The 24,734-nt window shown below is 40.0% G+C and overlaps 1 protein-coding gene across 1 annotated transcript in view; it reads right to left on the bottom strand.

The window, feature by feature from the left end:
* Negr1 (neuronal growth regulator 1) overlaps positions 1-24,734 on the bottom strand; it is a 685,246-nt gene that overhangs the window by 368,128 nt on the left and 292,384 nt on the right. The window contains exon 2 of the mRNA XM_051195692.1: positions 19,610-19,842. Within this exon, the coding sequence (XP_051051649.1) occupies positions 19,610-19,842 (233 nt within the window). The remainder of the gene's footprint in view (positions 1-19,609; positions 19,843-24,734) is intronic.

Here is a 24,734-nt window from a genome sequence, read left to right as displayed (position 1 = left end):
CTCACAGCTCCTCCTCATTTATTTATTGCAACTATGTTTTTTTAAGAGTGTTAAGTTTCAAAATTTTGGTGACAGTTTAATCATTAAACAATTCAAGTTTTAAAACACATACAATTCTGAGTAGAGTACCTGGTTCAGGACTCTGACCTTGAGAGACACTGAAGCTCCCTCTAGACAGCCTACTGGGCTCCCAAAAACAATTAACTTTTTTAGAGGCACAGTCCTGAGGGGAGCAGGGGACTAGTCTGTTTACAGAGCACTTGCATGCTGGGTAACATGCAAGCATGATCTCAGGTGAGAGCTGCTTGTTTTTCTCCCTTAAAAAATTTTCCAAGAGACTGGAAGAGGAAGGGTGTGGAGAAACTGACCAGGTCCTGAAAGTTCTATTATCAGTATTTTCACAAATGCACCCAACATTAAAACCTCATTAAATGCTCTTTATTTTCATCCATGATGATAGCTTTGTGATTGGTTAATCGTGGCAGAACACTACTGAACTTGAGAGAAATTTCTTTTCTTTATTTTGTGTTATTTTTTTTTGTGAGGGGAGGGGGTTATTTTTTTTTTTTAAGTGAGATTGGACAGAATGGTAGCTGCAGCTAGAACAGTGGGTAATTTCATAACCAGAACTGACATCATATGCAGGAGCATGAAGTTTAAGAGAGAAACAACTGTCAGTTTTAACTGGGAACTGGGATGCACGCATTTGGAAGTCTTTTAAATATTTATTTTGTTTCATTTTGCACAAATGTTCATCTGATTTGTCTAGTTATAGCCCCAAATGTAAGCCTCCTTTGGATAGATTTTGAAAATAAATTACACCTCACAGACATTATAAGACTGAGTCAATCTATTAATATTGAGAAGGCATTTGAAGGATTTATTAACTGCCAAAATGGCAAGTATTATATCAGAAATATTAAGCATGTTTAAGAGGTGTCATCAACTGTAGTTGTGCATTGAAGTAGTTCACTGTTTTGCTACTGAATCAGTCCAGTCCATAATGGGGTCAGGGCTTAGGGAACGATAACAAAGGCGGGATGGAGCCTGAACTCAATGGATGGAAGAGGACAGGAGCATCTTTTTAAAAATGTTCTTTCCTCCCTCATTGATTTTATTCCATGTGACTCCATGGACTTAGACATAAAAAGCTTCCGAGCTGACACTCAGTGGAGGTGTTCATCCATTTTGTGAATACTGAACAGGTCCTGGGGGCCAAATGTCATGTTAAATTCTGGTGAGGCTCTTTGAATACAGCATTAGTCTCAGTATTTCACAGACATTGATTCTGATGCTGAGGACATTTATAAGCAGAGAGACTTTAGAAAGGCTTTTGGTTCTAACCAATTTTACAATTCTGGGGTCAATCAAATACTTACAACTTCATGGAGATCCAGCAGCCCAAGGTCAACCCCATTATTGACATTATACAGAAGAATGAACAAATCTGATTGACAGTGCTAATTGTACTTGTTTGCTAAAGATGATGGTGTTGGCCATGGTAGGATGACATTTAAGTTGAAAGTTAATTATAAAGTTTTACAATCATGTCTATCATTCTGTTCAGTTAAATGTTATATCCAAAGTTGTAAATGGATTATGGATTATATAGCAAGGTCCTAAATTTCTAGAGTAACTGAGAGATTTGGTTTTTTGAGACAGGGTTTCTCTATATTGTTTTGGAGCCTGTCTTGGAACTCACTCTGCAGACCAGGCTGGCCTCAACCTCACAGAGATCTGTCTGCCTTCTGAGTGCTGGGATTAAAGGTATGGACCACCAACGCCCAGCTGAGAGATCTTACATGAGGACTTTTTGGAACTTTGGATAATGGTCAAGAGTTTCTGTCAAACTTTGAAGATAGATATACACATGGTAAGTAAAGGTAGATTATATATAAATAGCTATGTGATAGATCATAGATACATCATAGATGACAGATTGGCAGATAGAGAGACAGACAGACTGACAGGCAGATGACAAATAGATGATAGGTAGATACATGATACTCAGATGATAAATAAATAGGGAGATAGTTAAGTAGATAGATCAAAGATATACAGACATATAGTTGTGAGAGAAGTGATCAGTAAAACAGGTATGCCATGTGCACATCTCCTCTGTATCAATTTACTCGACTGAACATCTTTATATAGTTTATTATAATTCTCATTTTTTAACCTACAATCATGCTCTATAATCTTTCATTAGAACATATTTAGCTGATGTTTTATAGTTCTCTTGTGTGGTGTTTGAATGAGAATGACTCCCACAAGTCTCCCACATTTGAATGCTTGGTCCCAGTTGGTGACTGTTTGGGAAGGATTAGGAGGTTGTATGTTACTGGGGATGGGCTTTGAAAGGGTCCAAAAGATTGTTGTCGTCCCAGCATACTCTCTCTGTGTCCTGTCTGTTCAGTTCCCAGGCACTGTTCCAGTGCCTTGCCTTCTGGCTTGCCTACCTTACCTGTTCCCATGCTCCCTGTCATGATGGGGATGGGATCCTTCCGGAGCCATAAACCTAAATAAACTCTTCCTGGTGTCAGGAGTAACAGTCATTGTGTTTTATTACAGCAACAGAAAAGTAACTAATACACTTGTGGCTTTGAACAATGCACATCAGTACCTACTTTGATGCATTATCACTTCATAAAATGTGAGAGCCATCCTTTTCCTGAATTTCCTGCTGTTGTTTACTACCAAAAACAAAAGAAAAGCATCCTGTATGCTGTAAAGTCACAATTGTGTCTGACATTTCTATGCTGTTCTTGCATTAATGGAAGGAAGATCCAATGCTCATTGGCTGCCTTGACACATTAGAATTTCCCTTCTATTATCTTAGTCCAACTTAAATTCCAATTGTCTTCTTTCTAATTGTTCAGCACTTTCTAATCTTCTAAGAGAAATGAATGGATAATACACACTCAAAATAACAACAACAACAAAAGAGCTAACATTCGTAAGGCTCATTGTTCATGAGTCATTAATGCATGGTTGCTAAGTCTAGTGACACAAAGTATTTCCTTTGAGGACAGAGAAATGAAGGCAGATGGAGCCTTCAACTGCACCCCTTGATGTCTGCAAGACAATATTCTCCCTACTTGTCCCTGGGTCTCTAATCCCTCGGTGCCAAGTGCTCCTTTGTGGATAGTTGATCACAATAGCACCATCCTCTGCCATTAACATAAGAATGGCTAAATTTGAAACAATATCATGCTAATTTCAACAATATAAGAAGATTGTGAGATATTTCTGGCCCTTGGGACTAGTGCTTATGGGTAACCTACAGCATAATTCTGAGATGCCAAACCTGAGCAGAAATTAACTCTTTCTGTGCCAGACAAACCATGCCACATTGTAGTGAGATATTCACTTTGTCTGCACCTGTGTCACTGATGACACTCATTGGGGGTCGGGACAGGGGTGGAAGTTACCTGGGTGAGCCAGGTCTGGGGAAGGGGCCCCTGAGCTCTCTCTTGCTTGCAGCATGGGGTCAGGAGAGCATCTGGAGGCATTATTGGGACCAGGAACCTGCTGGTGTTCATTTGTCTCTGTTGTAAGTCATTTCTCCCTGAATAAAGATCCATTCAGCCTATTTGTTTTTCCTGATCCTTATTAAACCACAATACCGCATTTTGTGTCCATGAATGAGAGCGGCAGAGCATTCTCAAGAACAGGAATATATTGTTTTCTTTTCTACATAACAATCCTGGGTCCAGTCTCACCACAGGAAGTTTCCATCCAACCTTGATTTCAGCCATCGAAATTGAGCTGATGTGTTGCTAATTTGACTAAATTAAATGAATCCCTTTCCATCTCACTCCCACACTGAACAGAAATGAAGGAAACATGAAGCTCTTGGCGGTAAGTGAGGAAGTGAAGTGGAAATCCCATTTTCAGGAAGTCATGGGGTATCAACAGGCAGTCTTCCAGAGGAAGCGAGGACTGATGACTTTGTTCACAAGGACACCTCAAAGCCCACAACAGTGTGGAAAACACATACTTTCCTTCATGATGAAAAGTTCGTGAAGATCAAGTCTGTGTAAGTGTACACTTTATATTAACTGTGCACTTGAAGCACACTCTACTGTGGTTGTACAGGTTATCTTCATCTGTTAACTTCTCAGGAGCAGGTGACACCTACATGGATGTCATTCTGGTCACTAAGTACCACCATCCTGGAATCATCCCACCTTTCAGGAAACTTCCCCTGGATGTCACTGTTCCCATTTATGGTCAGGCAATGTACTGTTAATGCTCTGCATATTTTCCGTGGAACGATGGAGGTGTCTCCTTCCTCAGATCCCAGTGAGGGCCATAGCAATCTATATACAGATGCAACAATCAAATCCAATCAATTTTGGAAGCAGCACTATTGAATAGTTAAGAAGATCCCAGTTCTGTGTAAGTTAAAAGAGGGGCACATCACACACACACACACACACACACACACACACACACACACACACACAGACACACACAAACAAAAACCATGAAAAGAAACTGCATCCAGAATCTTTAGTAGGTCAAAAGTTTCAAGGGTGAATTTATGCCACTTTGAAAGATTACACACAAAATCTCTGTTAAAGCACTGTAAGAATGCTGCCTTATTTTCAAAATATCAAGTGAGACTTCTTCTTCTGATATTTCAGTCTTGGTCACTCAAATCCCAGCCCATCAACATATCCAGAGCCAAGCTCACAGTACTCCATTCTACTGTTTGCTCAGAGCATACTGTGTGACAGACAAAGCACAATGGTCAAGCTGATCCACTCATATCTCTATTAAGCCAGGGTCACTGACTCCCACACAGCCTAATCCATGATTTAATTTTTGGTGTAGCAAATTTGATAAAAATCATTAACTTTTATAAGTTCAGGAAATTACCAGGTATTAACTGAGACATTAGTGCTCACTTTAAGGAAAGTTCTACATGTATTTATTCATCTACTGTGTCCTACATAGCAGGACCCACATGTGAAAGGGAGGTCGCAATTTGTAGGAGTCAATTCTCTTCTACCATGTGGGGCCTGGGATGGAGCTGGGATCAGCAGGCTTGGCAGTGAGCCATCATTCCAGATCTCATGTTGTTCTCTTTCAGAAATTACACATTTTTGACCCACACCCATTCCTCCACTTCCATGGTCTGTACACCAGTTCTCACAATACTGTGGTACTGGCTGGCCAACTCAGACCCTTTCCTCAAGACTTTCCACCATCCACTTACTCTACTAATCACAAAAATAGACACACTGCTTCTTTTCTAGGCTCATATAAAAAAATGCAAATAGAATCACCTTTGACCCAAAGTTCTCTCTTTACCAGAGAACTGAGGCAGCCAGTGACCTCACCTGTCCCACTAACTTTATATACAGTATATTCTCCTAATGCTGTGTCTCCTGGATAAGTTGTTGCTACTGAGTTGTCTCTGGGATGATTTTATTTTCTTCCTTCTTACCATATTGAATTTACTGTCAGCAGCTTAGAAAAAAATCCTCTATCACTTCCATCATCATCATCTCCATCGCATCATCTCCTTCATCTCCATCATCATCACCATCTCCATCACATCATCTCCTTCATCATCATCACCACCATCATCTCCAGCATCATCATCTCCATCATCATCATCAGCTCCATCGTTACCATCTCTATCATCATCATCATCTCCATCATTACCATCTCCATCATCTCCATTATCATCACCATCACCATCATCACCATCACCATCATCACCATCACCATCATCATCATCACCATCATCATCATCATCTCCATCATCATACTTTAACATACTTCTGGTAAAGAATCTATTAATCTCAAGTTAAATTTCCTTATTTGGACAAACATGTAGCTTTTCCTTGTGATAAAACTTTTTCTCATTATCTTAAATAAGTGATTCAACAGCAATAAGGGAACCTTCTGTTTGGGTCTGAGAAAGCTCTTTACAATTTCAGGTCTTTATCGTCACCCTCACCAGTGTCTCTCAGATCTCCACCATCACTACCTCACCAGTGTCCCTCGATCGCTCACCAGCATCATGATATCCTGTGAACTGTATGTCTGAGCATTCCTTTAGTGGTGATCCTGTACACACACCACTAATGCTGCTGTTCCCCACATCTAAAGAACCTTCCTTGTCCCTACTTGTCTTCTAGCCCTCATCCCCTTTGACAGTGGGATGTCACACTTCCATGGTTCCTTAACACCTTTGGGATGTATTATTTATTATCTCTAAGGGTGACTTCCAAGAAGAGCCAAGACTTTCTACTTTGTAATTAAATTTCTTTTGCCATCAATAATGTTACCACAAATATTGACTATGACTGTTTTATTTCACTTCTGATGCTGTGATAAAATACCTTGAAATAAGTAACTTGGGAGAGACAGATTTGTCCCTGTTATAATTCCAGGTTACAATCCATCATAGTAATGGAAGGGCAGGGGTCAGAGCAGCATGATCTTGAAGCATTCAGATACAGCAAAGAGCAGAGAGAAATGAATATCAAAAGGTCTAACACTATGATGATGGCTTCTATTCTGGTAGAGAGCTGGGGTTGCTGCTACAGCCTACATCCTGTCTAGGTCTTCTCTCATGCGTAATGGCAGTCAAGACAATCCCCTCAGGTAAGTCCACAGGCACGCTAACCAGATACACACCATCTCATTCAAGACTCTCCTTCCAGGAAATTCTAGGTTGTCCAACGTTGATAAGTAGACGGACCATCACAAAGACCCTTCAGCGAAAAGTGGTCTACTGCTGTCTCCATCCTGCAGTTATATCACCTGGTCCCCTTGCACAATTATTCACTCCTTCATCTCCAACTCCAGGAATCACCCCTCAGCTTAAGCTCCTTGAATACAAACACTTACTTTGCACATTGTGTTTCAACACCCAGAGCAAAGCCCAGCACAGGAAAATGTCCAGAGAATGAGCTGTGGTGACAGAGCTCCTGCCCAAATTAACTTAGTCTCTTTGCCAGAGGAAAGTTCCCAATTGCTCATCACTGCTTTACCCACAAGACCCAGATGTAGCTGTAAAAGCTGGGGCCAGAATACTGCTAATCAGCCCTTAGTTCTCAGGGTAGGATAAGATCACCCTGTGTGGCCTCATGGGAGATTTTCCCTAAAGTTGCAGTCAGGGTGTATAATGCAAAGTTTCTTTTTTTTTTTTTTTTATTCATACCACATTGTATTTGTAGCTCAAACATTCATTAAAGATGTGACAGAAATGCTAATGATAATTACACCCAAAAAGGTAATAAAGTGAAGCCCAAGGCTCACATAAATGCCAACATTTAATAATTATGCATACTTTTAGCTTTCCTCCTACATTTATCTTAATTTCTGATAATTAGTTTAGTAAATCTGAGTTCTTAACATATGCATATTTAATTTTAAGATTTGTTTTTAGGTTTCCTTATTATACCTAGGAACAACGTACACTTTTCATTAATGTGAAAGGTAATTATCTTTATGCAGAGCAGACACCTATATCGATGGTTTAGGATCATGACTGTTGAAGACATGGCAGGAAGGAGATACCTAAAAGATTACTATCAACCAGGGGTCATTTAGCCAAATAGAAACAACCCAAGCATTAACCAAAAGGGAACTGCTTTTCAAGTGAGGAAAATCTACAAAGGCAATGTGGGAAGGAAGGATAACTTGGACTTGCAGATAGGAGTAGCTGATACCTGGAGCCCAAAGGGTAGGTCTGCCCCTGGGCTTTATTCTCAGCTCCAGCAGGAGTGAGCCCAAGGCAGGATGGACTGTCCAGTTAGACACGGAGCCCAGGCTCAGCACAGGTGTGCAGGAGCAGGACCTTGCCTCCCGTGAGAAGGCAAGAACAGGCCTCAGAGCTTACTGCCTCCTGCCTGTCTCACCCTCTGGATGAGACTTCCAAAAACCAGAAAACATTGCAAGGCAGGATCTGCTCTTGGGAGGGACGCAGAGGAAGAGAAGAGCAACAGGTAGGTCTGAGAAGTAGATGGGAGTCAGTGTACAATAGCTTTTTTAATTTTAGAATAGAGCTTTGAGGTAAAAAAGAAAAATGACATTATTTCCAATCACTCTAGTTCAGACCCTGAACATTAGTATGGATTTATTACATCCCCCTTTCCACATGAAATTTCCCCAGGAGAAGAGGGAGTAATTAATTTTACCAATAGTTTAGTTTTACTTTATTGTCTTTCTCGTAAGTGGAAGTTCCTAAGAGTCAGTGGCAGTAGTATCAACTGCATTCTGATTCACAGAGAAAGAGGAAAGGAGGAGACTCGCTCTCTGGACAAAGGAAGATGCCGTTCTCTGAATATGTTTTGTGAGTGGGAAGGAATGTCTTAATGCCCAGCCGTTCCTGACATTTCCACAGCAAACCCGAGCACTGGCTTGTGTTTTCCACAGGTGCTGACAGGCAGGAGGGATGCATGTATGTCAACTCATGCAAAGTTACTTGTATTTTGCAGATATCCAAATGAAGAGCATGGGTACTCACTAAAGTAAAAACATCTTCCTGGATATTCCTCTAAAGTAAGCATCTTAGTTATTCCCCTGCAAACACTTCAATGGAGAGAGGATTTATTTTGGCTCGCAGATCCCGGGGGATATAGTCCATCACTGAGGGGGCAGGCGTGGCTGTGCAGAGGCATCTTGGCTGGAGCAGGGTATTACAGAATGGACTGGAAGTGGGATAAGAGCCATGGCCATTCATCCAGTGAGGATCCCGGCCCTAAAATTCTACAGCCTTCTCAAAGAGTAGCAGCAGCTGGGGACTGAATGCCCAACACATGAGGCTGTGGTGACACTGAACATTTGCGCCATAGCAGGAGGCTGTGTGCATTTGGAAGACCCCTAAGTAGAGGAAACACAGACAACACTGTACACGCGAGGAAAGGATTTATGCAGTGACAAATGGCTCAGAATTGGGTCCCTTTTGTCTCCAGCATTCTGTCCCTGGCTTTTTATTCCATGTGCTCAAGGGGATCCTGCAATAGTGAGTAGAACTGAGAGAAATTTTAGTTGTTTGTCTTTGGCCCCTTTCCAATGTAAATCTCTTCTTGTGTTTGGTTCTAGGCCCCTAGGCTGTGACCTTTCAAACTAACTCTGTTTTATGTAAAACATTTTTTTCTTCCCCTCCTCAAAACAGCATTGCTAGGACATTTTGTCAAGTGCTGGTATCTCATTTATTATTATTATCATGTTTTTTTTTTACTTCAATATGCAATCACCAGTCTGTATTTGTGAATAGCTGAGGATTAGCAAAGGATAAAGATGCAGGACCCAGAGTGAAAATAAGCAAGCCGAGTCATAAATGCAAGGTTAATCCCTTGAATTTAAATTTTTCTTGTTATGTCAGCATTCCTGGTACTAATGCTTTCACGATAGAATCTCTACATTAAGTCAGCTTAAGCAATGGGCTGGCACAATGCCAGTCAGGGAGGAAAAAGAGACAGTACCTGTGCTCAGTCAACAAACATGGCTGAATCCCAGTGTGCCCAGGACATATTTTGCATGTTTGCGAGCTGAACCCTGGTCCCCACACCACAGACAGAAAGGGCGTTCTTGAGCTCCATGCTGATGCAACATTTGAAATGCAAAGAACATGGAGACAGGAGCCACAGTTCTCATGCTTTTCAGCTTAGTTCATGATCACAGAGTGCCTGGGGCCTGCTGGGTGGGGGAGCTGGCAGCTGGCACAGGCCACCTTCCCTGAGTTTTTCCACTGCCCTGTCCAGGTCACTAATCAGAAGACACTGAGGGATAAGAGCAGTCATGAATGGGGCCAACAGACTCCGAGGCAGAGGTCCCCCTTTCTGTGCAAAGTAAACTCTGACAGTTGACATTTGTGCAAACCTTCCTTTTAAACCTGAATGCAATAAATCCTTATTCATCATAAATCACAAAGATAAACTATATAATTAACAGACTCAATTTTTCTTCTCTCATATATTTTATCTTGTCTACCCCCCCCCCCAAAAAAGGGTTATAGGAAGTCCGGTGTTTAAGATTTAAGTAAAGAAAATAGCAAGATTATAATCGCCTCCAGTAACGACTTAATTATACATATGAGTTGAGAAAGAAATAAAGATAATATGTCAGAGATGAAATAATGCTACAACGATCTTAGGAGAAGGTAATTTATTCCACTGTCTTTGGTTTTATTTGCAGAGTTTCTGGAAATAAGGGTAGGTAACGTTTGGTAATGTTTTATTTATGCAGAAATTTTCATAGCCTTAGTGCACTTTGCATTGGGATTTGACAAGTATAACATGGTTATTTTCCTTTTTTTTTTTTTTTTTTTTTTAGGAAAAACATAAGATATTATAAAATGAATGACAAAAATAACCATTGTTTCATAGAAATGCAAAACACAATGTTACCACATACATACACACATGCATGCATGCATACACACACACACACACACACACACACACACACACACACACACACAAACACACGATGTTCTAAGCTTTAGATATTTTCTAAGCCATGACTCTCAGGAATTGTAATAAATATTCATTTTCCATCAAAGGACTTTTAATGGCAGAAAATCTTTATTGCATGTTCAATTACTCTTAAATACATTAAAACTATATTGAAATTTACTTTGTTCTGTGTGTGTGAGTGTTTACCTGGTGTCTGCTCACTGTCCATGCAAGGCATATCACTGGGAGACAAAGCATGGAGCCCTTGGGGTAGGATTAAAGACAGTGTGAGTCTCCATGTGGGTGCAGGAAAACATGGTCTCTGTAAGAGCAGCAAGTACTTTACCTCCTGGGTTCTGTCTCCATCCCAAGTTTAATTACTTTAAAATATATTCCAATCTTATTCTGAAATATATGTTATGAGAAACAGCAACATGGCTCTCCACGGTCTCTAGGTAAATCACAATCTTTCTGCACACCCACTCCCAGATACTGTCCCTTCATTCTGGCTGCGTGACTGAAGACGTGTAGAGAAGCAAGACACTGCCAGAACTTCTGGTTATCCCTAATTACAAATGGTACAACTGCTAGAATCTGCCTCTCTTACTTACACAGCCCATCATCCAGCTCAAGAAGGTGCCAAGGCACTGACGTGTGACCTTCCTCATTGGGACGAATCCTAGTGAGCAAAGGAATAATTTTCATATATTTTGTATTTTGTCCACATCTACAAAACACGCCTCAGATGGGAGCTGCTCTGTGAGTTGTCTACCCACACTATTTTGATTGCTGCATTCCAATGTCTCTTGTTGTCAAATGACCATGAATGTTTGTATGTGAGTTTCCTGCACTCTTTTCAGAGACAGCCTCCTACCTGAGGAATTTTTGGACAGCTCTGGATATAGACGTATACAAAGCAGGTATATAATCAAACATTACTGACAATAAATTAAAAAGCAATTCATTTTAAAAGTTATTAGTATATTTTTATAAGTTTTAAGGATTAAAAGTTATATACTAATGAGGTGGATGTGTTTGTTTATTTTTGCATACAGAATTAAATTTCAATTGAATGTCTTATACTACAGGATATATAGTGTCTTCACCTTTTGTCAGAGGTGACTGATATTTTAACTCTGATTATATCGTCCTCTTGACATAGTACAAAATGGCAACACCATACTTATAGATTTTCAGAAGTTTCTGGAGGTTTTACCCAATTTGAAAGCTGATACTCATCTATTTAATGATTGTTTATGAAGCTTAACTAGGACACAATAACAACACTTTAAAATCAAATATTCTAATGATGTCCAATCCAGAGATACACTGGTTTAGCACTTACATTATGAAGCACTGGATAGGGGCATCCAGACAGCTCAGCTGGTGAAGCGTGCAAGTTCTGTGCTAACAGCAAATTCTGCAGATGCAACAAGGTGAGAGCTGTCCCAAGCCATAGATTCATCGTGGGATTTGTTCTACAAATAATTTTGGTCACTTCCCATTCAGAATCCTTTTGAAGTCTCCAAAGTTGCCTCTGCCTTTACTCAGTTACCGGACTGAGGGTGAGATGTGGGAGGCACCTCACAAAACTAAGCTTATAAGAAATGATACCAACCCGTGGTCATTTTGTGTATAGAAGTGGTTCTCAACCTGTGGGTTGAGACCCCCTCGGCAAACCTCTATCTCCAAAAATACTTACTGTTCTTTACAATTAATAACAGTAGCAAAATTGCAGTGATGAAGTAGCAACAGAAATAATTTTATGTTTGGAGTCACCACAACATGTACTAAAGGGTCACAGCATTAGGTAGGTTGAGAGCCATTGGTGTATAGTGATTAGTACATTGTGGACTTTTTTTTTTAGCAAAGCTTTTCTAATATTACAGCTTTTGTTAGAATTTAACTATTTTTTTCAAACTAGCTTTTGAGGGAGAAAATATGATCACAGCATTTACAGAGGAAAATTTTTTATAAAAGGAAAGCATCAGCTATTGATATAAATCCTTTCTTTCAATTTTGTTCTTTTATCTCAATTATAGAAAACTAATGCCTAGTAATCCTACTTTCAAAAACATAAAAGAAATAATACTTAGAAGAAAAGAAAAAAATTATCTTGTGGGTAAAACCAATGTTTAAATAAGGATTTTACTAAAAATAGTTCCACTAACTTTTTTGTGGGTTGTTCTAGTTAAACCAACAACTTCAGTGATGTAGATACATTTAAAAAGATTAAGGAGAAAGTTACTTAGAAGTTTGCCTGGGCAACCTGCCTTACAAGCACAGCTATTCTCACAGGGTGGGTTGTGTGAAAGGGAAAGCCATAAATGCCAACCAAAATGCTTTAAATTTTAGTATTCATGTTACATGTCATTGCCTAACTCTTCATAAGTGTGGATGATAGGCATGGGTTTAACTGTGAGGGTTTTAAGGGAATTTCTCGTGAGGTAGGGTTTACAAAAAATATTTACCCAAGGTTCATGAGTATGGCTTCATTTTATGAACTGTATGTTGGTATCAGGAATGACCCCAACATTACCGCCCCAAATACTTCAAGGTATTAGATATTTTATAGAAGTCAAAGTACTTCAGGGTGGAGGTGAGAAACTTGCCATAATTAACTCCCCTATTTTATCATTTGAACTAAACTGTAAAGATGATGATGTGACCACATTATAGGCAGCGGGAATGCACAGACATTGGTACAAAGGAAACTCAGTGTGAATACCAGAGTGCATCCCGCGTTCACTTGTAGTTAACCGAAAAGTCTCTGTCTTGGGTCTAAGAGTCTATTCTGTACCTACTTGATCTTTTGTGGCAAGCCATGAAGTCACATTGCTTAAATGTAAATTATCTGGAGATAAAGAAATAGCATTCAGCAAAAGTCATGAAATAATTGATTTTTTTTTCCAGCTATTTGAGTATTTGCGCTCATACTGAAAATATTGTCTTGTTTTAGGAACATTTGTCCAGGTTATACCCTGGGCATGGGTATCCTTGTATATTCATTAAACTTCACAGTGGGGCTGTGTAAGTGTCAGCCATGAATGTGGAATCTCTAATATTTTTCCCCATGCTGATAAGTTTTCTATGCTTATTGTTGTCATTTGTAGAAAAGGTTGAGATGTTGGTTGCTGCAGAGGATGGGCAATGCTATTATAATAGTATCTTATTGAATTTACTCATTTAATTTTTTATTTCTCTGCAATTGATGGCCCAGGGACTGACATTGGGCATCCAGCATCGCTTACTGCTAGGATGGTCCTGACCACCAGAGTCTGGAAGATTCTTTGACATGCCGCTTTCCCTCTGAGTAATGAGATCAGGGCGCCAAGAAGGCGTTTAACCTTAGGGACCATGGAATGAATAACCAAACTTGCTTCCCTCCCTGAATTGGCGGCTAGGAATCTCAGAGCTAAATATTTTACCAAACTCTGATATTTTACGATGTAGGCTCACCTCTGACTACCTCTCACTCTCACTTTCTTTTATCTTGGCTTCTATTTCTTCTGTTTGTTTTGGAAGAATGAACACTTCTGTATAAGCTACTTAAAATCCCTTCCATAATAACAGTGTTAATAATACATGGTATTTGAGTTTTCTATCTTTCCACTTTACAAAGGTTTTTTTTTTTTTTTTTTTTTCCAAACATTGTCTCAGCCAAGCAAAGACCTACTATTGTGATTTTGGATCCCAGTGAAGAAACAGAGAGAGTCCATGGTATCTAATGGGGGGGACCCTTGCACCTGACCACTGTGGCACAAAGACACAGAAATGCAGAGACAGGAAGTAGAGCTGCTATGTGCACTGGCAGCAACCAATTGCTTCAGAACAAGATCTGAACTGCCACTGCCAGAGAACTTATTTCACAGTGTGCTGCAAGCAAAGTGGATTGTACCCACAGCCTTAAGCCAGGGATTGAGCCCTGCCTGGGCTTTCTAAGAAGGCCCAGATGAATGTGAATTGGAAACTATCCTCAAAAGTATTTACCACCAAGTGCTGTATAGTGACCACATCCCAAGAAACCAGAGAAGCTCATCACAATTACCTTATGTCACTGTAGCATGGAATTAAGTGTTTTCACCAAGAAGACACCTAGAATATATCTTCCCGAAAGGGTAAGCTATTGTAAATCTTATGGTGAAGTTTGATCAGCCTGAGAAAAACACAGGTGATTAGTGAAGAACATGTCTGGCTGTAGTTTTGAAGGCATTTTTTTTTTTTTTGAGATGATTAGATCATGAGTGCTCTGATTGGATGGTTCTATTCATTGATGATTTACAGCATTATAAAATTCTCGTCAGATGGTAAGACCTATTTGGTGGATATGAATCACTGGGTGTGTCCTGATGGAATGCATTTTATCTTGGACCTGTCCTCTGTGTCCCTCTTGAATTCCACGATAGAGATGGTTTTTGTCTACTAAGACACTCCCATGGTGAGATTGATCAACCTTTGAAACTAAAAACTCAAGTAACCCCCCGACCTATGTTTTTCATTGGTCATGGAGGTGAGTCATTAATGTGGAATATTTGCTTCAAGAGTTGTATCTTTGCTGCATTCTAGAAGCTGTATAAACTGCTTTTTAAGAGGGATTTAGAAAAATTTGGAGGAACAGGCTACCATTTTCAGCTGACAGAAACAGGCAAAGACCCACAGCCAAACATTAGACAGAGAGAGAGCTCAAATTGGAGATCTCCATTGTGTCCCTGCCTTTGGAGCTCAGGGAACCCAGTGGGAGAGAGAAGGGAGAAATGTAGGAGCCAGAGGAGATGCAGAAACTTTTGTCTTAATGCATCACATACTTCCCACCATGGTGGTCTGCTGTCTCTGAAATTTTGAGCCAACAGGGAGAAATGTAATTATGTACAAGGCCCATGTTGTCCAATCAAATTTCATAAATGCTTATTTAGCATGGACTATCTCTGAGTGACATTTTGCCAGGAGAATCAAGAGCAAATTCTGTGGCCATGTTCGTGTAGTCATTGTCTAATTCAATGAGTTTCAGAAGTGTGGTGGCTAGAAAGAAGATACTAAGTTTCAACTTTGAATAGCCTAAGAAGAACCACTGTAGAAGGAACCAATACTACTACTACTACTACTACTAATTACTAATAATAATAATAATAAACAATAGCTAATATTGTTGTTGTCATTATTGTGTGTGCTCATGAATGTGTGTGCACCAGAAAAAGTGCACAGGGACCAAATGAAAGTTCTGATCCTCTGACAGTTTTGAGCCATCTAATGTGATGGATGAGAACAGACCTCAGATCTTTTGAAAGAGCAGTAGATACTCTTAGGGTTGAGCCATCTCTCTAACCCAGAGTATAACTTTCTATATACCCCCTACGTAAGCACTGACTTTATTCTGTCCCAGAAACCAGCGAGGGTCTATTATCTTAATTTTATAACTCCATTTTACTAGTCAACAAATATGTCCTCTTTTCTAGGTAACTACAACATGTATCAATATTTGGAAAACTTCAAAAACCAGAAAAAATTATGATCTGTATAATAGTTCAGTTTAACTAAAAGTATAACAGATAACTTCTTTGCACCATGTATGGCCTTCTCTTTGTGTAACAGGGGTGAAGGTAGTTGTCTAGGAGATTGCTGAATTTATTAATTTGCACCAAGAAAGGAAATGCCATGAAGAGAAGAGACTACTATGGAGAAAGGAAAGGTAATAGCTTTATTTCTGCAGGACAGGAAAGGACTGAGACTAGAAATACCCTTGAATGAGTTGGGCTGGCTTGGGTATTTTATAAGATCACTGGGTCCTCCTCTTTGCCCTGTTGTCCTTTTGGGAACAAGAAGCCACCTCATGGAGTCTGCTTCCACTTTCTAGTGTACCTATGTTCCTCTACTACCCCTTCATTTAGGCAATTTTTTTAAAAAAAATGTTCAAAGTATAACATATTAGGTCATATTTCCAAATGAGCATCATTTATATTTCCTATTTCCCATCATCCAGTCCGTCATCACTGGGATGCCTCACTTTGAGCCAATCTTACATTCCTATGTATTTGTATTCTTAGTTACCATTGCTTCACACGGTTGAGAAATCCGTACGACTGGAGAATATAATTTACCAGCACTGTATTGTAGATAATTACTGAAAAACTGATTTCCTTATTGAATGTATTTACTAATTTTTCTACATTAATGTCAACTATGACATACCACATTCTTTGGATTTCATGCGCGCATGAGTGTAACTTAAGTGGCTTGAGTAGTTTTTCAAGTCGGAAAGCTAATAATCATTATCCTCTTATTTAGGGAAATTCAGGATTAGTATAACAGATGAGCTGACTTTAGCACCGTGGTCATTCCACCCTATTGTTCTATTTGTTCATATAAATTAGTCAAAGGCACCAACAGCAGAGATGAATTCCCCACGTAGTTTGTAAGAACTTCTCTTTGTTAATCTGCTTTCTAAAATAATGTTTTAAATGTAGATCCCCCCAACTGCACAGTGAAAATGAGCTCTGTTGAAAGGTGTGTGACAGAGGCAATGAAGGCGTTCCTGCCTCAGTTTCTCAGTTCCTCAGCTCCTCTATCTTGGTGAATGGAGGGTCAACAAAATCATTTAGCAAAGATCATATCCTTCTAAATTATCCAGATATGCCGGAGAGTCCATGCCCATCCATTTATTGTTGCTCATTGAGAAGAAATGTAACTTAAGTAGGATTAACATTTTATGGCATTTATTTAGTTCTTGAGTTGACTGACAAGCCTATTAATGTACTCCATGAGCTTTATTACTTTAATTGGAAAATGGCCCACATGCCAGTCAACTTTTAATAAGTAATTATGTTCATAAATACTGTAAAATTATCAGCTTTTAATTTGATCTCATGACATACCTTCAAAACAGTCGCGTGGGTTTTCTATTTCTAAAGGAGCAAAATGTAGTGACAAGCATTTATCGAGCACATTCTTAACTCCTGAGACGTTCCTGACCATCAAGCGACCTTCAGAGGCTGTCTGAGAAGGCATGCAAGCTCTGTAAAAATGCTTAATAGTGAAAAGCAGTCTCTGCTGTAAACAGTTGAGAACAATCAGCAAGGGAATTAAACCGGCTACAGAAAAGAGCATCTATATCATTGTCCATTTTACACATAGAGGTTTGACATGGGAAGAGACTGGATGAAATTGGGATGTGTTTCATATTGAGAAATAGAACACAGAAGCCAGCAGATTGCAAAGAACAAGCCTGTGTCACATCTTGACTGGTTCGTACTTCGTCATCCAAGTACTTCCTCGTAGTAAAAGGGCTTTGCTATCCTTGTTCTGCTCTGTTCTGTTTTCTACAATTCCATGCCCACTTCAAAGCCAGATAAATCCTGGTTCTCTGGATTTCTGCAAGAATCTATGTGAAAAGATGAACCTGATTGTAGATGTATGTCTGTGGTATGGCAATTGCTAGAACCCTGAAAACCTGGGCTCAGACATCTGTCTCACAAAAATAAGGTAGAATTTTGTGAAAGCCTCATTTTGAAGACCACTTATCACCACAGAAAATAACAACCTACAATCTAGTGACTTGGCTGTCATTGTAAACTGTTTCCTTGAAGCAAATTGTGTAATTAAATTTAACCTCACCATGACTAAAATATTTAATAATAATTGAAGTTGTTTTTGCATTGAGGCCCTTATGTTATATGAGGGGATACCCAGCAGTTAGGAAGTTTATAGATTAAAACTTTTGTAGAGTTAAGTAATAAACTAAATTAAAATCAGGCCTCACTTACTGAAGGAGAAACTTTACGATAAGAACACCAAGTCTCCCATTCAACTCCATCAGGTACCCAATGTCTGTGGGTATTGTGGAATGAAGTATTTGTTTTACTAAGTAAAGATGGGTTACATTTAATTATGTTGCAAAGTAATTGTTAAACTATGTAAAGATGTATTGCATTTGTTTATGCTACAATTCTTTAACTATGTAAAGGTGTATTATCTTGCTTTGCTTATGCTGAATTGTTTAATTATATAAAGACGTGTTGCTACTTTACCTGCCTAAGGCACCTGATTGGTCTAATAAAAAGCTGAATGGCCAATAGCTAGGCAAAGAAGGGATGGTCGGGCTGGTGGGCAGAGCCAGCCAGAGCCAACCAGATGAGGAGTCAGGAGAGCAAGGTGAACAACAATACATAAAATAGATCAATGAGCCTTGGGAAACACATAGCCTAATATAAATGATTGATTTAACTTAAAAAGAGCTAGATAGAACCAAGCCTATGCTAAGGCTTAACATTCATAATTAACACTAGGTCTCTGCGTCATGAGTTGGGACCTGGCGTGCAGTCCAAAGAGAAAGCCTGCTAAACATGAGCAGGCCATGACATCGTTCATTTTGTTACTTCTTTCACTGGTGATTACCACAGCATAATTTTGAGATCCAGAATGCAAAATATTGTCATGCAGACAACACATAAACACGTATAAACTCGAGGACAAGTACAAAATGCAAAAACTTTCATTTTCAACCTCCTCAGATCATGGTCACATGTTTTCTTGAAGGGTCCTTCCTTTGTCAAACCTAGGCTCTCACAGTTAAGTATGAAACTGCAACAAATAGTTATTAACAAATTATTAGTTGACTATCACTGTTATCGGCTGAAGTTCAATCAAACAAAGGCACCGGGAAATATCTTTACAATTATTCTGTATTTATATATAACTGGAATTATTCTAGAAAGCTAAACTCTGCACTGTCACTCAAACGTAAATGGAGAAGCAATGTGTAGGAGTTACCACCCACACTCACAAGGCTTTCAGTTTTCACCTTATCTGCTCTGGGTTTTTAAGTATTTATTTTAATGTATCAATTATGGGTTCTCCAAGATTTATCTCAGAGATGACTCAAGGGAAGATATGTAATATATCACATGCAAAAATCGTAATGTGGCGTTAATGGCCATCGCTTGTTCTTGTAAGTGGGGATTCCTGGATCTAAACAGTCATTATCCTTTAATGGAATCTAGAAGATAATTCAGAAGATAATGGTGACACATTCAATATTGGTAGCTGCGTCTGAGTCATCTCAAAATCCAAGTTAAATATTTCACACATGAAGTTTCATAAGGTAGCCCCTTCTGGAAACATATACAATTTTTTTTTTTATTTTGCTATCTTAGCAAAAGACATTACCCAGCAGCTCAATGGGAAACACTCACCTTGCACAGTTAGGTGAACCTGCATTGTCCTCGGCGTGTGTTGGGTCTGCACAGAGCAGGTATACGGGCCATCGTCTGTCACATCGACATTCTGTATCTGGAGGCTGTAGTCCCTTTTGTTCAACGTGGAAATGGAAACTCGGGGATCCACTGACCACTTGTCACCTCCAGCAAAAATGATACTGGACCTGTTGAGCCAGGCACCCTTTGAAGCTCCATCCTCCAGATAACACCTAAATGGGGAGAAGGAGGGAAAAGGGAGGGGAGGGGAAGGAGGAGGGAGAATGGAGAGGAAGGAGGGAGAGAGAGGTAGGACTGTTAATCAATAATAACACCGTCTTTGCTCTGTGTGTTCTTGCCACACAGTGAGCAGCAGCAGAGCATCTGATGTAACACCCTATATTCAGGAGTCGTGAAGCTAGGGATGGTCACCCATCCTGGATACACTGAGTACTGATGCCCAGTACAGTTCTCTCTGCTTGTGAAATTTACTGTGCACGTATATGTCTGTGCTTTAGGTCAGAGACAAACACTCATCCCACTCTCTGTTTTTATAATGATTACCAAATGTAAATACAAAGTTCACACAGTACTCTTCTACACAAAATAACACTTCTTTGAGATTGTAGGAGTGGAAGAGATCTGAATGAGGCAGCTTCGAGCAGGTCTAGCTCTGGGTAAAATGTACCGGCTATAGAAAGCATAAGAGCATCGCATAGCTACATAGCTGATAAGCCTAGGAAAATCTACTGAGTAGCAAGCTTGCAAACGTCTACTACAAACTTAACTTTAAAATATATTGGCTACTTTTACCAAAAGGCTGCTACCATCAATGTATGGCTCACACTAGATTTTAGCGACAAAACTGTTGTTGTTGTTGTTTTTTTTCAATAGTCTTGATTAGGTTAATTCCCACCCCCCCCATGAGACATTCACTTATCAACTTGAAACTGCTATAAGGCCCCCGATTTATGGCTGACAAAGTGCATGGTCCTTGTTCTCTTGAAGATGTCATTTAGTAATATGGACAGGCAAGCAGTCTTTTGTGACTCTACAGAGGACTGGATGTGGAAATGAAATTGGACAAGGTGCAAGAGAAACCTAGGGTTCTCAGGTCCAGAGAGGGTATGGAGGATGGATATAGAAAGGCTTTTATGGAAGATGGGCTATCTGAGATGTACAGAGTGGTGTGGACGTCACAGTACCATAGATAGCCGTCGGGGAGAGCCAGCTTCACAGAATTGCAAATAAGAGAGACAATAAACAGTGGAGCTATGGAGACAATCCTGGGATGGCCAGTGAGAAAAAGCTTGATGGCAGTTAGTGCATCATACAGTGAAACCTGAAGCCAGTTTCCCCAAGTGAGATTCTGAAGCAAGACTCAGAAACACAGTCCTAACTATGTTCAAGAGAAGGCAGCTGGATGAGACAGGAACAGAAGGCTGGGGTCATACGCCAGTGATTTTGCTGAGGCCTGAAATTCAATGTTTCATCTTGGAAAAAAAAGTTCTGTTACAAATTAAAGACTAGTTTTCTTAAATGAGTACAAAGCTCTGCTACAGAAGGAGAACACAAACATCTGAACAGTCTGACAGCATTTCCACAGAACACCTTGGGGGATTGAACACACAGTGAGATTGCTACAAAATTGCAAGCTGAAGGCAACTGGCAGCCACTACCAAGTTTATGAAACTAATCAGGGGGTGAACAAGGAACAAGGTTCCAGAAGAATCTAATTTGCAGTCAGCTTCCCCATCTACTGCATCCAAAGCAGTAGGGGTTGTAAAGGTCATTTTTAATTGAAAAGCTTTTACATATGTATTTAATGAAGAAAATAAAACCTCTTTAATGCTATAATTAAACAATTGCAGCATGTTATTAATTCTTTATAATATACTGAAAGAAGACAGAGGGGACAAACTTCTCATTAAACGAGATGATATCTGTGCTGGTGTCAGGTTGAACTCTGTGCATTTATTAAGTGAGTTCATCAAGTACTTCCTGTGTGACTTCTGCATTCCTGGAATTTACATAGTAGGGTGCTTATCATAGCCCTGGAGTCCATGGCTTGCTATCTCTAGAAATAAATCAAGTTGTGTAAGTCAAAAGACTTCCCCAAGACACACTGTGGGTGGGTGGCAGGATTGCATTTGCAATCAAGTCTTTTTTTTAGCCACATTTGAAGCCCTTTCTACAGCAATGCAGATCAAAGACTTAAAATTTTCAGAATGGAAAGATTAGAATGTTGTGGATGTTATTGCGATTAATTTCTTATTTACTGAACGTGACAGACTGCTTAACCTGTCTATTCTAAAGGAAGCAGAAAATTAATTAGGGATGGGTATTTTGCCATGGAAGTCTAATTTGGCCATTCGGCTGGGCAGTGCCCTTTCTCTAGAGACAGGCAAAGAAAGCCTTGCTTACATCTGGGGTTATGAGGACTCCCCATAAGCTCACACATCCAGTCATAAATTTCGTTTCTTGTTCTGGTGCCACAGAGAACACCAGAGGAGAAGGGATTGCCCTTTGCCAAGTAGAAGAGGGAGAAAAGGTTCTGTTGTGTGTCCTTGGCTGGAAGTGCAACACTCCATAACTATCATTGGCTCCCACCGTGTGAATGCTCTTCAGGGCACATGCCTAGGAAATTGTTGCAATGAGAACCAGACAAAAGTGCATCTTTGGATCAGTTCCATGCAATTCCAAACCTTGATTCTCAATCACACTTAACAGAACCCCAGCAACTACAATTACTGTATGTGGAACTTTACAAATTGAGGAAAATCAGGCTTAAGCACAGAGTCATGGTATGGGGCTTTCTAAAGCCACAATATGTGGGTGGTGAATAAATGCACCTTTAAGGTTAAGGTAATGGCTGCATAAAATGCATTAAGTAGGCCAAGTCCACACACACACACACACACACACACACACACACACACACATGCACGCACGCCACACTTGTGTTTTGTTATTTTTAGCATTATTATATGGAGTCCTTGAGAAAATCCACATTTCCCAGCCATGCTTATTTGTATTTCTCCTCCAACAATTTTCCTTATAACATAACGAGCTGTTTGATGCACTAAGAAATTCACTAAGGAGTGGAAGTAGATTATGTGTGTTGGGGTGGCAGTGACAGCCACAGGAGGAACTGTTATAAATACTGCATTTTCTGAACTTTTGATGTTATTGTTGCTACTTCGTTTTATGATATCTAGAGTCCACAGATAAAACTCTCCATAAAACCTGGTCTATTATAGGACTCATGATGTCAATGGCATACAAAATACAGAGCTTCTCAGGACAGTAAGTGTGAAACACTATTCTTATTGTGTATCCCTGTCCTTCCCCCCCCACCCCTACACACATACCCACCTACAAGACTGGGGGAAACTTTAACACCTAAATCAGGTCAAGTCGAGGCCTCCTATTTCACTCTGAAGAAAACCATGATCCCCTGTGGTCTCCAGCACACCCTGAGTCTTGAGGTCCTCTGTGTATTTCTGACCTTTCTGGTTGTGGTGATGATTACTGTCTGGCTGTTAGCAGCAAAACCAGGACTGCCTGCTCTAGGAAGCTTGCAAGGTTGTTTATTTCACAGGAAGTAGCTTTCCATAGTATCCTCTGTTACTAGGTCTATATTTTACTAGTGTGATCACTAGATTTTTTTAAAGCTGTGTATTGACTGTATCACCCACCTGTAGCACAAGTAACAGAAACCTAGAGACAGATATTGAAGCTAAAGCTCATATCTAAAAAGCAAAGAGGCCAGCCAATTGCGAGTTCTCACCGCTACCACTGAAGCTCAGATTGCATTCACAGACAGCACTGCTCTTCATCGAAGCTCAGACTGCTGCCTGAGATTGCACCGAACTCCTCATCAGAAAAACAAAACAGCCAAGCTACCAGAGAGCTCTTACCTCTTCCAGGCCTAGGGGTATCCTGACTTCCTATCTTATATACCTCTCTTCCTATCTTATATACCTCTCTAGCGCTAGTATTAAAGGCACAAGCTCTGGTGTTCTTTCAGACCGATTCACTTCATGTAGCCCAGGGTGGTCTTGAACTCACAGAGATCCACCTGGCTCTGTCTCCTGAATCCTGGGATTAAAGGCGTGTGCCACCACTGCCTGGCCTCTATGGGAGACTAGTGTGGCTGTCCTTGCATTCTAATCTTCAGTGACTTTATTAGATTCTGAACACGATATTACCACGCCCACTGCTGTTCTTAGGAATGCTGTTTCCATGACTGAATAAGCCAAAAAAGGGTTTGAAGTGATGGGTAGAGTTGGGGAGACAGCATGTAAAAGCTTAAGCCCTTCTAATTCCTCCTGTTGTGATTACCCCCATCATAAAATTATTTTGTTGCTACTTCACAACTGTAACTTTGCTACTGTTTTGAACTGCAATGTATGTAGGGTATCTGATAGCCAATCCCCATAGGGGTCAGGATTGAGAAACACTGCTCTAAGCTGACAGAGAGCATACTTGAGAACCTGAAGTAAGACACAACTGCACTGTTTACCTCGAGGGCCCTTTTCAAACCATGAGACACCTTACACCAGCAGATGTGTGAGTCAGATGCTTCCATTATCTTTGCTTCATGGATGCAGAAAGGAGAAAAGCAGCTTGTGACCTCAGCAAATGAACCACAAGCCACAGGGACACACCCTGTGGCATTGTGGACAGTTCAGGCTCGTTCAGATATTCTAGCAAAGGACAGATTGGTAAAGTGAGAACTCTAGTGTGTTAGTGGGACAAGGTATAGCCAGCCCATTCTCTGACAGAAGTTGTCATTTTACCTCTCTGGATCGATTGTACTCTCGGGATCTCTTTGATGTCTACACAAATAATCCAAATAAAATGCTCTATGCCGAATATATATTTTGTTGAGTACAGTATGTCTTTTCTAGAAAAATGTTTTTCCATTTAAAAGAAAACCTACTTGACTACTGGCTTTGCCAGGAGATGAAGATAGAATCCCCCGAAACACACTTGTCAGCACAAGCTGTGTTACTGCCACACCAAACACCACACAGAGGCTTACATTCCCGGTTACCTGCATATTTCATATGCAGTGACAAGCATCTGGATATTGGGAAATGTACAAAAACTAGATTGAAAC

The sequence above is a fragment of the Phodopus roborovskii genome, unplaced genomic scaffold, assembly GCF_943737965.1.
Source record: "Phodopus roborovskii unplaced genomic scaffold, PHOROB, whole genome shotgun sequence".
Classification (NCBI taxonomy): Eukaryota; Metazoa; Chordata; class Mammalia; order Rodentia; family Cricetidae; genus Phodopus; species Phodopus roborovskii.
The sequence above is the reverse complement of the archived record's forward strand: the minus strand, read 5'-3'. Positions and strand labels throughout refer to the sequence as shown.